At 36.0% G+C, this 13834-nt stretch overlaps 1 protein-coding gene across 2 annotated transcripts in view; it reads left to right on the top strand.

Moving 5' to 3' along the window:
- The window catches only part of ZMAT1 (zinc finger matrin-type 1), a 50016-nt gene extending 37451 nt beyond the window's left edge, over positions 1-12565 (top strand). Inside the window, exons 5-7 of one of the 2 annotated variants that reach the window (XM_054561868.1) lie at positions 1402-1686; positions 9850-9949; positions 11242-12565. In XM_054561868.1, the coding sequence (XP_054417843.1) occupies positions 1402-1686; positions 9850-9949; positions 11242-12565 (1709 nt within the window). The remainder of the gene's footprint in view (positions 1-1401; positions 1687-9849; positions 9950-11241) is intronic. The other variant, XM_054561869.1, reaches the window with a different exon arrangement.
- Positions 12566-13834: the final 1269 nt, after the last annotated feature.

The raw sequence follows: 13834 nt of genomic DNA, 5'->3' as shown, positions 1-13834 counted from the left end.
TAATTGTTAGCTGAATTTTAAGAAATGTTATGACCTCTTCTTTTCAGTGTATTAAATCCAAATTAAAGCAAGTGATTCTCTATGCTGCTATAAAGAATAAACAATAACCAGCCTGAGCTCTTCGGTTTCTAATAAAATCATAAAATCTTAGCTCCTTACTTCTTCCCCTTAGCATTTATCTCATTCTTGTTTTGCTTTAGTGCTTTCCAGAACATTACCTTATATGTGGGTTCAGACCCCATAACATAGTTATGATGCAGTATTTCCTGACTATAACTGCAGGCAAAAAATAAGTAAATTATGGAATCTCCTTTTACTCTGATTGCTGATTTCTTTCTTCTATGAATATAAGGGAAAAGTATGGCAGCATCATCAGTCAGTAGGTATTGAGTACTTATTTTATGCTGGATCCCAAAGACACAGCAAACTATAAAGCGTTGCCTCTTTCCTCCTTCCAGTGATGTTGGGCCATGAGTACATGAGAGATTTGACCCAAAGGTCTCACTTCTGGCCTGAGGTGACAGAGTTTACTATGGAAAGTCTAACTTGTACTTTGAAAAATTTGTATGCTAGCACAAAAAATAAGATAATTAACCCTCTGGAATAAATAATTTACCACATTTTTACTAGTTTCAGCACTTTAGGAATACAGCATGCCTGGCATGGAAAATTTACCAACATTAATTTCCAACAGATAGTGTAGGCCTCATCCAGCATTAAAACGTATTGTCTTAATAAATTAAACCAGAATTACTTTAAAATGTATTCTAGTCTCTCTAATTTTAATATTTTTGTTTTTCTGCCTATCAGTCTAAGAAGGGCCAGAATCAATGTGCCCTACAAAAGAAAGCATCTTGTAAAGGCTTATCTTCAGTCACCCAAACACATCAACTTGGGCTCAGAGAGAAGACTAAATGAAGGAGCTCTGAAATAACTGTAATTGTGGAATCGTATAATTTTATACCCTTAAACAACTGCATACATTTTATTTTGATACAAACAATAAATCCAGACTAAATAGATGACTTACTGTGCTGCTCAAGTACACCAACTTAGTATTTGGTACCATCTGTTTTACCCTCAGTAATTTCAAGAACCATCTTAAGACAGCTCTCATGCTTTGATTGAGTTTCCCAATTAATATAATTAGTGAATTCCTGATGCCAAACATTCCTTCCTGAATCTTTGTTGGAGAAACTTGGTGACAGATTTGTATTCAGATTTCCTTTCCCACAGAAGGCAGTTCTTTTTAACCTGAGTTCCTTTATCTTGCAGCTGTGTGGAAACAGTCCAAAGATAGTGGGTTTTAAAAGAATTGTAAATTTCCCTAATACTTTATAATCAATGCAGCTTTAATAGCTGAACACATGTTGATCACTTCTCATTCTATGACTATTTCAGCAGGTGTGCCTATTACTACTTCTGCAGAGTCAACTTTTCTGAAGCCCATTGCAGTCAAGCCTCCTCCAGGTGGGATTAAAGACAAGACTATGCCTTCCTCTTCCAGCACTGCTTTGGATTTGAATAATCCAAACAAGTATTGCAAGCTCTGCCCTGCTTCCTTTAATAGCCCACTAATGGCCCAACAACATTATGTTGGGAAAAAACACAAAAGAAATGAAGCTAAAAAGAAGTTTGTAGACAAGATAAGAGAGAAACCTCTTCTAGCAAAATCAGATGCAAATGGTAAACAGTAAAATATCACAAAACTCTTTCATAGAGAGTTTATATTTTAAAAACACATGCTGGCTTATGTACATACAATTTTACTCTTATTGAGTAGGATATTGATAGTACTCATGGGATCATATAATTTTAGGTAAGTAAGGACTTAGTTCTACGTATTGGTTTTTTAGAACATTAGACAGCAAGTTTTAGATCACCCTTATTAATTACAGAATCAAATATAGTATTTCCATGGTTCCTTGTTATATCATATATACATAAGGAAATGTTTTGAATTAGTATTGTGGCCAATACCATTCATTCACCAAGTATGGGTTAAGTATTCTTAGCTAAAGTAGTCATTCTTGGGAATACAAATGAGGATGGATATACTATTTTCCCAGAGCAAGTGTATAAACTAGTTGGGTTACTGACACTTCATTGCAAGTGACTACAGACATGGATTTTTGTGTATATATTTATGGTAACCAGGGGAGTGAAACATCATGCTTAAAAAAATCTTCTTAGAGGAAACATATGATTTAGATTGGTAGGAGTAGGAAGGAGAGGATGAACAAAGGTGCTAAGAAGGAGTGGCAAGAATTCAGGCACAATAAGGATTCTGATCCTAATCGGAGTGATCCACTTGCTCTTCTAACCATATTTTTTTTTCATTTTTTCCCCTACAGACACCTTCTCACTATTAGTGTATTTTATTCCCTTTTCTTATTCTTCCTTTCACCTACTTTCCCTTCATGCACTGTTATTTTTTAATTCTTTCCTTACTGGACATATTCTGCTTTACCTGAAAATGTTCATTGCTTCCTTCTTCTTGAAACTCTATTCTTTGTCATATGTAACTCCTTACGCTCTGGTTCTCCCGTGATTCTATTGTCTTATCTTTTTTCTTTGGAGGCTCTTTTTTAAATTAATTACCTAAATATAGATAGTTCCGTGGCTCCATTCTTGACCTTACTATATATACATGATCTAATCTACCCCCTGAGTTCATCTCTCATTTGTATGCTTATGACCTTTCTGTCTAGCTTTAGACTCATAACTATTCAAATGGCAGTTGTTACTTCCCCTGGATACCTCTTAGCTGTTTCAAATCCACACAGTCATTCAAAGTAGAAACCTGTAGTTAACCATGAATCCTTCAAAACTCCTCTCTTCACTTTCTATAGCTAATGAAGCACTAAGCCATGACTGATCTACCTCCAAAACATTACTTTTACCTTACCTTTAGCCTGCTCTTCTCACACTAGTTCAGGCCCTCAACATCTTTCCTAGAGCCTTACTACTCAAAGTATGATTTGTGGCCAGCATCATTGGCATCACTTGATAGCTTGTTAGAAAAAAGAATTTCAGGCCTCACTACAGACCTACTGAATCAAAGTCTATATTTTAACGAGGCCTCATAGGTGATTTGTACTCAATAAATTTTGAGAAGCATTGTCCTAGAATATTGCCACAACCTCCTAAGTACTCTCTCTGCCATCAGTGTTGTCTCTACATATCTGCCCTTAATTTAACCACTAGAATATTTCACCTAAAGTGCACATATTTCCATGTCATTCCCCTTCCATCTTAAAAATTCTTAACTGTTTTTCTATTTTCTAAGGATAAAATATAAGCTTGATAGCTCTTTACCGCCTTGTCCCTACCTGCCTTCTCCAGGCTTATCTTCTGCTACTTCCTGCCGTGATTTATATAGGTCAGAACCTACAAACTCTTTATGGTTTCCAGAAATCATTACCCTATTTCTTATCTCTGTGGCCTTGTTCATGTTTCCATGTTTCCTGAAACATCTCCACGTCCCTCTTCTCTTGGCTGACTTCTACTCATTCTTTAACATTCTACTTCCTTAGAAACCTTTTCACTTGTATCAGGCATATCTTCTGTGTTTCATTAACCTGCATTTCTAATTATCTCTCCATGTATCTTTATCTCCCAGTAGAATGTAAGGACTTTGAAGAAAGAGACTTCACTTAACTCCTCTCTTTCCAGTGCTAGAGAGAGAAACTGGCAAGAGTATACATATCTCAATAGAAATTAGTCTAATATATGAACCAATGAAGTATTAATTTTCATATATTGAGTACTAACCGCGTGATTGTACTTCTTCAGTTTCCTACTTAATGTGATTCAACATATTCCCCAAAGTTATGCAGATATATGTGTTTTTATCTAGGATTTTAAAGAATGTTGGTTGAGGCAAGTGTAGAAATAGAAGTCACCGGGCTTCGGAAAGTAGTAGATGTTTGGAGAAATGACAGACTCCCACTTGGTAGAGTTGTTTTGGTTTTTTTTTTCTGTATTGTTTGGCTGAGGGTATCTGAAACAAGTGGCTTCTAGTTTAGTAGCATTAGGTAAAGTTGAAACTGAGTCACCTATGAGAAGTGTTTGCACTCTGAAGGGAGGGTCATTTTAGTACTCTGAAGTTTCAGGGGTATTAGAATAAGAGAAGGAGGATTTGGGTGATATTTTCATCTGGCTGGGGAGAAGATACTGATCATCAGCATAATTTAATCCAGTCAGTGAAGTCATTTTACGTGAGTCTCCGAAGCTAGAGCTCAAAAAGATTTTCAACCTTGCCTTGGCATTCCATTTTTGAGAATAGTAACTGTTGGGGATTAAAAAGTAGCTGGAGAATTTAAATTAGCTAATGAGAATATCAAAGAATGGTAACATCAGAAGCCCATATTACAAGTGAGCAAGTGGTAAGACAAAAACAATTTAACATGTGCCACCTTAACTATTTCACTCTCCAGCCATTTTCTCCCCTCTTACTGTCTCTGCCTTCTTTTCTATCTGCTATTGATTGTTTCTATTATATCTAATCTTTCTCTCTTTCTTCTTCATTCTCACTGTTTCTTCGTGTCCCTCATCCAGCTCAGATCTTATTAGCACCGGAATGGCTACCATAACAATATGGAACTAAAGTATGTATGCATTTTTAATTTATTGTATTTGTTTTGTTTATCTTACTAATTTCTAACCCCATTATCACACTTCAATGTCTCATCTTCACCTGTAACTCAACATATCTAAAATTGGATAATAATCTTCTGTAAAACAAACTTGAATTTCCCAAGTTTTCTGCCTTTGCCAACAGTACCACTGTTTGTCACCTACACTAGAATCTTTGAGGGTATATTTGACTTCCTAATTCCCTATATCTTGTCCATCATCTAGTCTTACCAAGTTTTCTTAGAACTATTTCTCTATCCTGTACCCTTCCATTACATTTCCACCATAATCATCTCACACTTTAATGCTGCAACAACCTTCTGAAAGGTTTTATTTGTATCTCATTGTTCTTCTCTTATTCCAAAGTAGCAAGATTTCAACCCTGGATCAGTTGCATGGTCCACCTTTTCTACTTTTATATTCAGGATACTGAGGGATGCAATAGAAAATTATGTAAGGTAAATTGGGTACTTCTACAGAGTCTTGGTATCCAACCTGTATGGACTTCTGGTTGTACTTAATCCTTTCACTTTTCTCTCAATAATGATTTTTAAATCCACACCACTCTCTAAGATACCCTTCCATGGTTCTGCTCTTCCCCTCCTCACACCTGTAAGGCAAGCTTATTCTGTATTTCATCAAGAAAAAAATTTGGCCATCAAATGTGGATTACCAAGTCTCTTGCCTTAACCAAATTATCCCTTAATTGTGAGATCCCCTTTAACTGCTACACTTTACCCTTCCCTTCTTAGCCAAGTTTTTGTTGTTTTTTTCAAATATGTAGGTCTTCACTGTTACTCCTCAACTCACTGCCATTTGTTGACACACATTTCCCTAGCTCCCCACAACACTATCCCACCATCCCACTGAAACTATTCCTCACAGGGTCATGGTGATATATAAATTTCTAAATTCAATGGACAGCTTTACTCCATTCACTAATCACTCCTCTTTTAAAATCTCTACTTTCATTGCTCCTTTGACGTCACTGTCTCCTGTTCATTCTTATAACTTGGTCCTTTACTTTGTGACCTTTTCATGGCCCCCACGTTCTCTATCATCTTAGTTTAAAGAATGGCACTTTCCAGGGTTTTACCATTATATTGCTATTCCAGTGCTCACCCACCCATTGTCCTCAGGAGATCTCATCCACTCTGATTATTTTAACTACTCCCATGCTCTGACTTCTCCAAAATCACTCTGACTTATCTTCTACCTTTCAAACTCCTATATCTAACTGCCTGTTGGACACCTTTACATGGAAATGTAACAGATGTCTCAGATGCTTTGTATCCAGACTCACTCACCATTGCTTATTCTCCCACCTCCTAAAATGATATTTCCTTCTGACATTCCAGTTTCAGTTAACAGGATCACCACCCACTCAGGTGCCAAACTAAGATGCTGAGAGTTATTTTAGATTTCTCAATATTTCTTTCCCCTTACCTCCCACGTTCAGTTAGTCACTAAGTTTTGCCAGTTCTAATACTAAATATTTAAATATTTCACTAATCTCCCTGTTTCTCTCTGCCCCTACTGTGTCCTTTATAGCCCATTCCAATCTCTTGCCTGGTCTAGTATATTTACCTAACTATGGTCTCCTTATTTCCAGGCTTGCTCCTGTCAAATTCATCATACTGGAGCTAGAGGAGAGATTTCTCTAAAATACACAGCTGACCATGTCACTTAATGCTTAAACTACTTCAAGGTTCCCACTGCACAAAATAAAAAGTCTAGGCTCTTTAGCACAACATATAAACCTCTCTTTAATCTGACACCCTTTTGCCTCTCCCATCTCTCCCTATTATATTTAATTCTACAACAATTCAAAATTTTAAGAAGTTCCTTCAGGCCTGGCTGGTGTGGTTCAGTGGATTGAAAAGGGATGAAATGAAGCAGTATATATGGGATCCATCACAGAATAGGTCCTCAACAAATGTTAGTTTTAAAAAATGTTTTTTTAACATTTACACACCTTTTATTTTTTTATAAACTTAATCCCATCTTAATTGAATTTTTGCTTATACATTTCTCTCAATTGATTTTTCTCTATTTAAGACATTTGACCTATGGTTCTCATCCTTGACTACCATTAGAATAATGCAGGGAGCTTTTAGAAATCCCAGTGCTCAGGCCATCTCTCAAATCAATCAAATTAGAATCCCTGGGGCCTAAACATTAGTGTTTTGTTTTCTCTTTCTTAACTCCACAAGTGATTGCAATATAGAGCCAAGATGAAAACCACAATGTTAGACTATAAAGGCAAACTACAGGCAGCACTTCCTTTATTTATGCTTTGAAAACAAAGACCTTAATCAAGGGAGTTACAAGATTGAACTGTGATTAAGAGAAATGTGGGCCCCACAAGTGGTTATGGAATTTTATGAAAGGTACAAGATGCAGAGAAGCTTGAGTTTCTGGGTGAAGTCAAAAATAAGGAAACCTAGCGAGGCTGAGGGTAACAAAGCTGGACAGGGCCAAGATGCAGATTCAGATGTGGGGGGAGAGTTGAGATTGTAAAAAGACATATGGCTAAAAAGTGGAATATATGGAGGCAGGTTCCAGGAGGATTATACCAGGAATTTTGATCTTGGTACCAATAAATAGGCTTTATATATTCACAGAAAGGGTTTACACCATTTTTATATATTATTTTCTGAGATGTCGATATCTTAGAAATCTGTGTGAAAAAGACAATGGCTAAGTTAATAGTAATGAAACCACATTTTCAGAACTGTCTCTGGATCTTTCATGGGTGACCTGCAACTCCTGAAAACTCTTGTATTATCTATATTATAATCTTCTGATGTAATTTTTAAGAAACAAAGGAGGAACTGAGAAGATCATTATATACTGTATACTTTATAAGCTCTAAACAAATATGTAAAACCTCTGAAATACAATCTGAGTTCATAATTCATAAGGAAGATATTTGGCTTGATAACCCAGAACAGTGGTACTCAACCAAGGTTGCACAGAAAAATGATCTAGGACATTCAAAAAGTAAGAAAGCCTGGTTCCACTCCTAGAGATTCTGATTTAATGGGTCTGATGTGGGCTGCAACATGAAAAATATTAAAGTTCTCCATGTGGTTCTAATGTGTAACATTGAAAAACACTAATTTAGAGGAAACCAGGACTTTTGCTTATCTTGCATATCTTGTATGCCCTCAAAGTGTATGGTATTGGCCATGCAAATCTGAGCCTTAATTTTCACACCTGTTAATTAAATATAGTAATAATTTCCTGTAAAGCGTTTTTGTGAACATGCAGAGTCCTGAATTTAGTCCTTAGCTTTGCAGGAAGTACAGAATCTGCCCTGGCTGGTGTTTCTCAGTGGAGTGAGTGCCAACCTGTGAACCAAAGGGTCGCTGGTTCAATTCCCAGTCAGGGCATATGCCTGGGTTGTGGGCCAGGTCCCCAGTAGGGGGCACGTGAGAGGCAACCACACATTGATGGTTTTCTCCCTCTTTTTCTCTCTCCCTTCCCCTCTCTCTAAAAATAAATAAATAAAATCTTTAAAAATATTAAAGAAAAAGAAGTCCAGAATCTTCAGAGTTGATCACCTACAAATTAGGGACTCACCAAACCACAGACATACTTGGAAAGTGCTGATCAATAACTAAGGAACTGGAAAATATTCCTTTAGTGCATTTCTCACACATTTACTAATAACCATAACCCAGGGTACCATTAAAATACAAATTCCCTGCCCCAGAGACAGCCAATCATGTTCTCCAGAGCAAGGGCCCAGAGATCTGTATTTTAGACTAACGCACCTGGTGATTCTTATCAGAGAAGTCTGCGAAGCATTGTAGTTTAAGTTAACACACTGTCATTCTGGAATTAGCTTACAGTAGAAGGACATGTATGCAGGGTGGGGCAAAAGTAGGTTTAGAGTTTGTATGGAAAATAATACAATAATAATGCAAGAATAAACTGTGTTTCATGTACTCACAACTGTAAACCTACTTTTGCCTGTATATATTTCCAGTTCTCAGGGTTAAAAAAAAAAATCTGTTATCCAAGGTATCCTCTTTCTGGTATCAAAGAAGATGGGGAAACCAAGTTATAATCAGAAAGTGACTTTGTGAGCACAAAATCAGAGCACTGGGAGAGGATAGTTTGAGGAATCAATCATTCATTCAAACTTCGGCATAACCGGAGCTCTTCTGGGCCCACCCTAGAAGATATGTTAGGAGTGAGTGGAGTCCTCATATTCTTAGAAGTCAGCATCTCTCTTTCCTGTTAATAGTAATCTCCTCTTTCTATGAATAATCTTTGCTTGGGAAAGGTCGGTACACTTTGTAATGATTATTTGTGCATCCTTTAAATGATTAAGTTGCTGCTTGATTTCAAAGATGACCTTGCTTGATCCTGAAATCTCTGCAGCCACCAATTTATTACCTCGTTTTTTAGGGTATTTGTTTCTAACTTAAGAAACTTATTAATTTGCTTCTTCTGACCAAAGAGAAAGTGGAAAGATGATGAGATTAAGAAAATAAAAATCCATTTATCCTGTTTCCAATACTACCTAGGAAGCAGAATGTAGCTAATATACCTATTCTGTAGCTCTTGACACATTTAAAGTGGTAATTAGTATTTTAGAATTTTGAGTAGTAATTTAGAGTAGTATTTTAGAATTTTGCTTTCAGCTTTTGTCCTGAGAGCGGGTCTCACTAAACTCCTCTCCTTTCTAAAATGTCTGTGGAAATTACTTTTGGTAAACTAATGTACTACAGTGATTTCAGGTAAGAGAGTGAAAATTTGCTTTTGTTTGTCTTTAATCTTTTGGGATGTTTCAGGTTTTGGTTGGGTGTAAAGAGAATAAGGGTCAAACAAAAAGAGGTTGGTTGAGGGGTTTAGAGGCAAAGGTTCATTGAGTATGCTAAATTTAAAGTGCCTGCTGAACTCCTACATAGAAACAATAAGCAGGCAAATAGCAGATTTTTAAGAAAGAGGCCAAGACTAGAGAAGCAGTGTGGTGTCATGTAAAGAATTCTGGGACTTAAATTAAGAGACATGCATGGGCTCTGAGAGGATATCTCTATTACTGTCACTGTGACTTTGATCAGGTCACTTGACCTCTCTGGGACTTATCTATAAATTGGGGAAGTTCAAGTAGATAATGTCTAGTAAACTCCTGTCCAACTGTGTGATTCTAAGTATATCCATACTGACCTTTTTAACTTGAACTCTATTTTTTTTCAGCATTCAGTGCAAGAACCTATGTTTGCCATATTTGTAATATCACCTTTACATCATTAGAAATGTTCCGGTCCCATATGCAAGGAAGTGAACATCAAATTAAGTAAGTATTTTTTTTTTAAATGCTCTTGTGCTACCAAAGACTAGGACTTCTGTCAAGTACTTTTGCACATATTTTACAAATTTTCTAGGAAATCATTTCCCTGTGAGTTCATCCTGTGTATGGTTCATGGTATTTGTAACATATTGCATTCTAGTAGCATCCCCCAGTAAGTTCTCTAGCCATGATAGTATACTGGCAGAACTGGTTAACTGTCAGTCCTCCTTACCAGACAGCGTTGTCCTCCTTCGGAGAGATTATTAAAGGCTCATTCTCAGGCTAACCATACACATTCAAATAATCCCTAGTAGATTGACTTAATTCTAGGGACTCACTGATCTGGTTGCCAGGCTTCCAGCGAAGTACATTGGTTAATAACAAAGGTGGGGGCGGGGAAATGCAGGCAACTTACTTGAACAATAAAAAAGAAAAAAAATAAGTCACACAAGAAAATAACAAAGGTCTTGCTGTTAGACCTGGATTGGAATACCAGGTCTATTTCTCTATCAAGTATGTAACTTTGGACAGCTCTGATATAAAGTGGTTATAATGAAATATAAAAATATGTATAAGGTGCCTGGCTTGAACATAGTAGGAGCTCAATAAATGTTTATTATATTCTATTATTTTAAGAAGGAGAGGATTGAGCGGATAGTTGGGGGCTGGATAAGTCAAGTAGTATGACAGAGGGGCACTTAGCTATTGTATATTTGTTTGTTGCTTTTAAAATCAAAGCATATTATTACATTATTTTATTCTAGTAGAAACAATTTATACTATTGAGTCTGAATAGTCAGGAGCTAAATTGTCTGACTCACCAAATTAACCTTCATTTAGACTTCTAAAAAATAATCTTAGGGTTCCAGAATAAATAGCCATAGCATTTAAATGATCTATAAAAGGAACTGACTAATTAAAACTTTTGAAACAGCATGACATCCAGATGAGATCATCTTTAGGACATTAAGTATTATTGGTCCTTCCCCACATATCCCAATATGCCTTACATTTTAAGTACTACAACAGTATCAGGTATGTCTGCTTCTTTGTACCCATCTTCCCAGGCCTGAAAATATTTTTATGTGTAAAATATTGTGAGGCACCTGGGAGGCATCTGACTATCATTGCTGCTGCTTTTTGGCATAAAAAGTCATGATTTATATCTTTCAGATTGAGGTAGGTTTTTAAATTTTGGGCTTTTGTTTTTGGTTTTCTAGACTGATCTGTCTGAAAACAAAGAAAATATTCAGGTAAAATAATCTAGTAACAGCAACTCTGTATGGTCTTCTTTGCAGAGAATCCATTATTATTAATCTAGTAAAGAATTCAAAGAAGACACAAGACTGTTACCAAGATGAAAGTGCAGATTACATCAGAGTGCCGAAAGTCAGAGAACCAAAGCCCAAGACTTGTTTCAGAAAGGTGGAAGAAAGTTCTTTGGAAACCCGTGGGTACAGAAAAGTTGTTGATTCCCGATCCAGACATAGAATGTATGAACAAAGACACCCACGTGAGACTTTCCGGACATATCCAGAATCATATAAAATTTCACAAACAGTGGAAAATCAGTTACCTCATTACTTACCTACTTATTTAAAGAAGACATATGACTCTTTTCAAGATGAACTGGAAGATTACATCAAAGTGCAGAAAGCCAGGGGATTACATCCAAAGACTTGTTTCAGAAAGATAAGAGAGAACTCTATGGAAACACATGGGTACAGAGAAGTTGATTCTGGACCCAGACAAAGAATGTATGAGCAAAGATTTTCAGTTCAGTCTTCCCATACCTACCAACGACCATACAATATTTCACCAGTGGAAAGCCAGTTACATCATTGGTTACCAACTTATTCAAAGAGGACATATGATTCTTTCCAAGATGAACTTGAAGATTACATCAAAGTGCAGAAAGCCAGAGGACTACATCCAAAGACTTGTTTCAGAAAGATAAGTGACAGCTCTATAGAAACCCGTAAGTATAGAGACATGGTTGATTCCAGATCTAGATATAGAATGTCTGAACAAAGAATCCCATTTGAGACTTTCCAGACCTACACAGAATCATATAATATTTCACAAGCAGTGGAAAATCAGTTACCTCATTGCTTACCAGCTCATGACAGCAAACAGAAATTAGACTCTATGACCTACAGTCAACCCACCAGAGATTATTTCCTGGAAAAACCAATACCCCTAAGCCTTAGTCAGCAAGAAAATAACTCTGGCTTACACAGTATAGAATCTGAAGTTTACAAGCACCTCTCCTCGGAAAAAAATACCAGTGACCCTCAAGCAAGTCATAAACGTAGACATCAGAAGAGAAGAAGGCACCTGGTGGAAGGTGAAGAAAAGCCAGAGAAGGAGCAGTCCAAGCATAAAAGGAAAAAGAGTGATGGGGATGTGCAGCTAGACAAGGACAAGAACATCCAACAAAAGAAAAGAGAAGGAGATAAAGTCAATGTCAGTTCAGGAAAGCTTAAACACCGAAAAAAGAAAAAAAGCCATGGTATAACCTCTACGAAAGAAGAACGTAAGCACAGGAAAGAGAAAAAGAAATCTGTTGAAGAAAAGACGGAAGAGGAAATGCTTTGGGATGAGTCTATTCTTGGATTTTGAACTTCAAGTTTTATTTTCCTGAAGATGCATTGAAGACATAAGACTATGGATTTAGACAAACATTCAGTGAAGAAAAAGAGAGGTGCATATAGTCAGTGTAGGAAAGTATTTTTGTGTGTAAAAAATTGAAATTGAATTAAGAAAAGAAACAAGCAAGCCTAAACCTAGACTTTCATAACAAACATAAGAACACAAGAACATAAGACAAAAGGAAACCTGTTGAAGAAAAGACATAAGAGTAAATGCTTTGGGATGAATCTGTTTTAGGAATTTAAACTTTTAATACTGTTTACCCAAAGATGAATTGAAAAAGTCAAGAAAATTGACTTAGACAAAATAGCATTAAATGAAGAAAATGAGAGGTGGATACAGTCAATGTCAGTTCAGGAAAACTTGTCAGTATTTTTTTAAATGGATATAAAGTAAAGCAAAAGAATAAACAAGCCTATATCTAGTCTTTAAGAAAGAATATAAGAAGGTAAGAACACAAGAAAATAAGAGAAAAGGAAATTTATTGGAGAAAAGACAGCAGAGTCATTCTTTGGGATGAATCTACCCTTGGATTTTGAACTTTTTAGTTTTGTTTTCTTAAGATTGAATTAAATAAGTTGAAGAGTTTGGTTCCATGAAATTCATGTTATTTGAATTTCCTAAGTGGATAGTGACTTGAACCTCTAAAAAGAGCCAACTGATAAAAAAAAGTATTTAATATGCCTTTTTGTCAAGTTACTTTTCCTCATTTTCTTAAAAAAAGAGAAATTACATGTTTCTTACATATAATGTAATTTCGCTTAATGAAGTTGTCTCTGTTTCTATTCATCAAATTGCTTTGCTAGTGAATTATTTACCCTTGGGAGAAAATTTAAGTGAAAGAATTACCAGGCATTACAGAATCCATTCTCTGTTTGGGTTTGTGTGTGTGTTGGTGGTGCTTTGTTGTTATTGTGTCTTTGTTTATGTTATATCTTGATTTTCTTCAAGAAAAATGTATGAGGGGATTAAGACAGATTTTTTTGTTTGTTTGTTAAATTTAATTTGCTGTGTATTTTTGTATTTCATAGTGCCGAAAGTAGAAAATGAAACAGTCTATAATCTTAGACGACATATAGTTTTCAAAGTACTAACACAAAATCAGTCTATATTCTGGAAATGTTTATATTATATTAAAGTGTTTTCTACATATAATTTTATGTAAATGATCACTTCCCAGCCAAAGATGATTTACTTTGAGAGTAAGAGGGGAAATAAACAGTTTGCACCTCTGAGAAG

This window comes from Pteronotus mesoamericanus, unplaced genomic scaffold (assembly GCF_021234165.1).
Source record: "Pteronotus mesoamericanus isolate MK-2021 breed Mesoamerican mustached bat unplaced genomic scaffold, CSHL_Meso_final scaffold_550, whole genome shotgun sequence".
Taxonomy (NCBI): Eukaryota; Metazoa; Chordata; class Mammalia; order Chiroptera; family Mormoopidae; genus Pteronotus; species Pteronotus mesoamericanus.
Note: the sequence above shows the minus strand (reverse complement) of the source record. Positions and strands in the feature narration are given on the sequence as shown.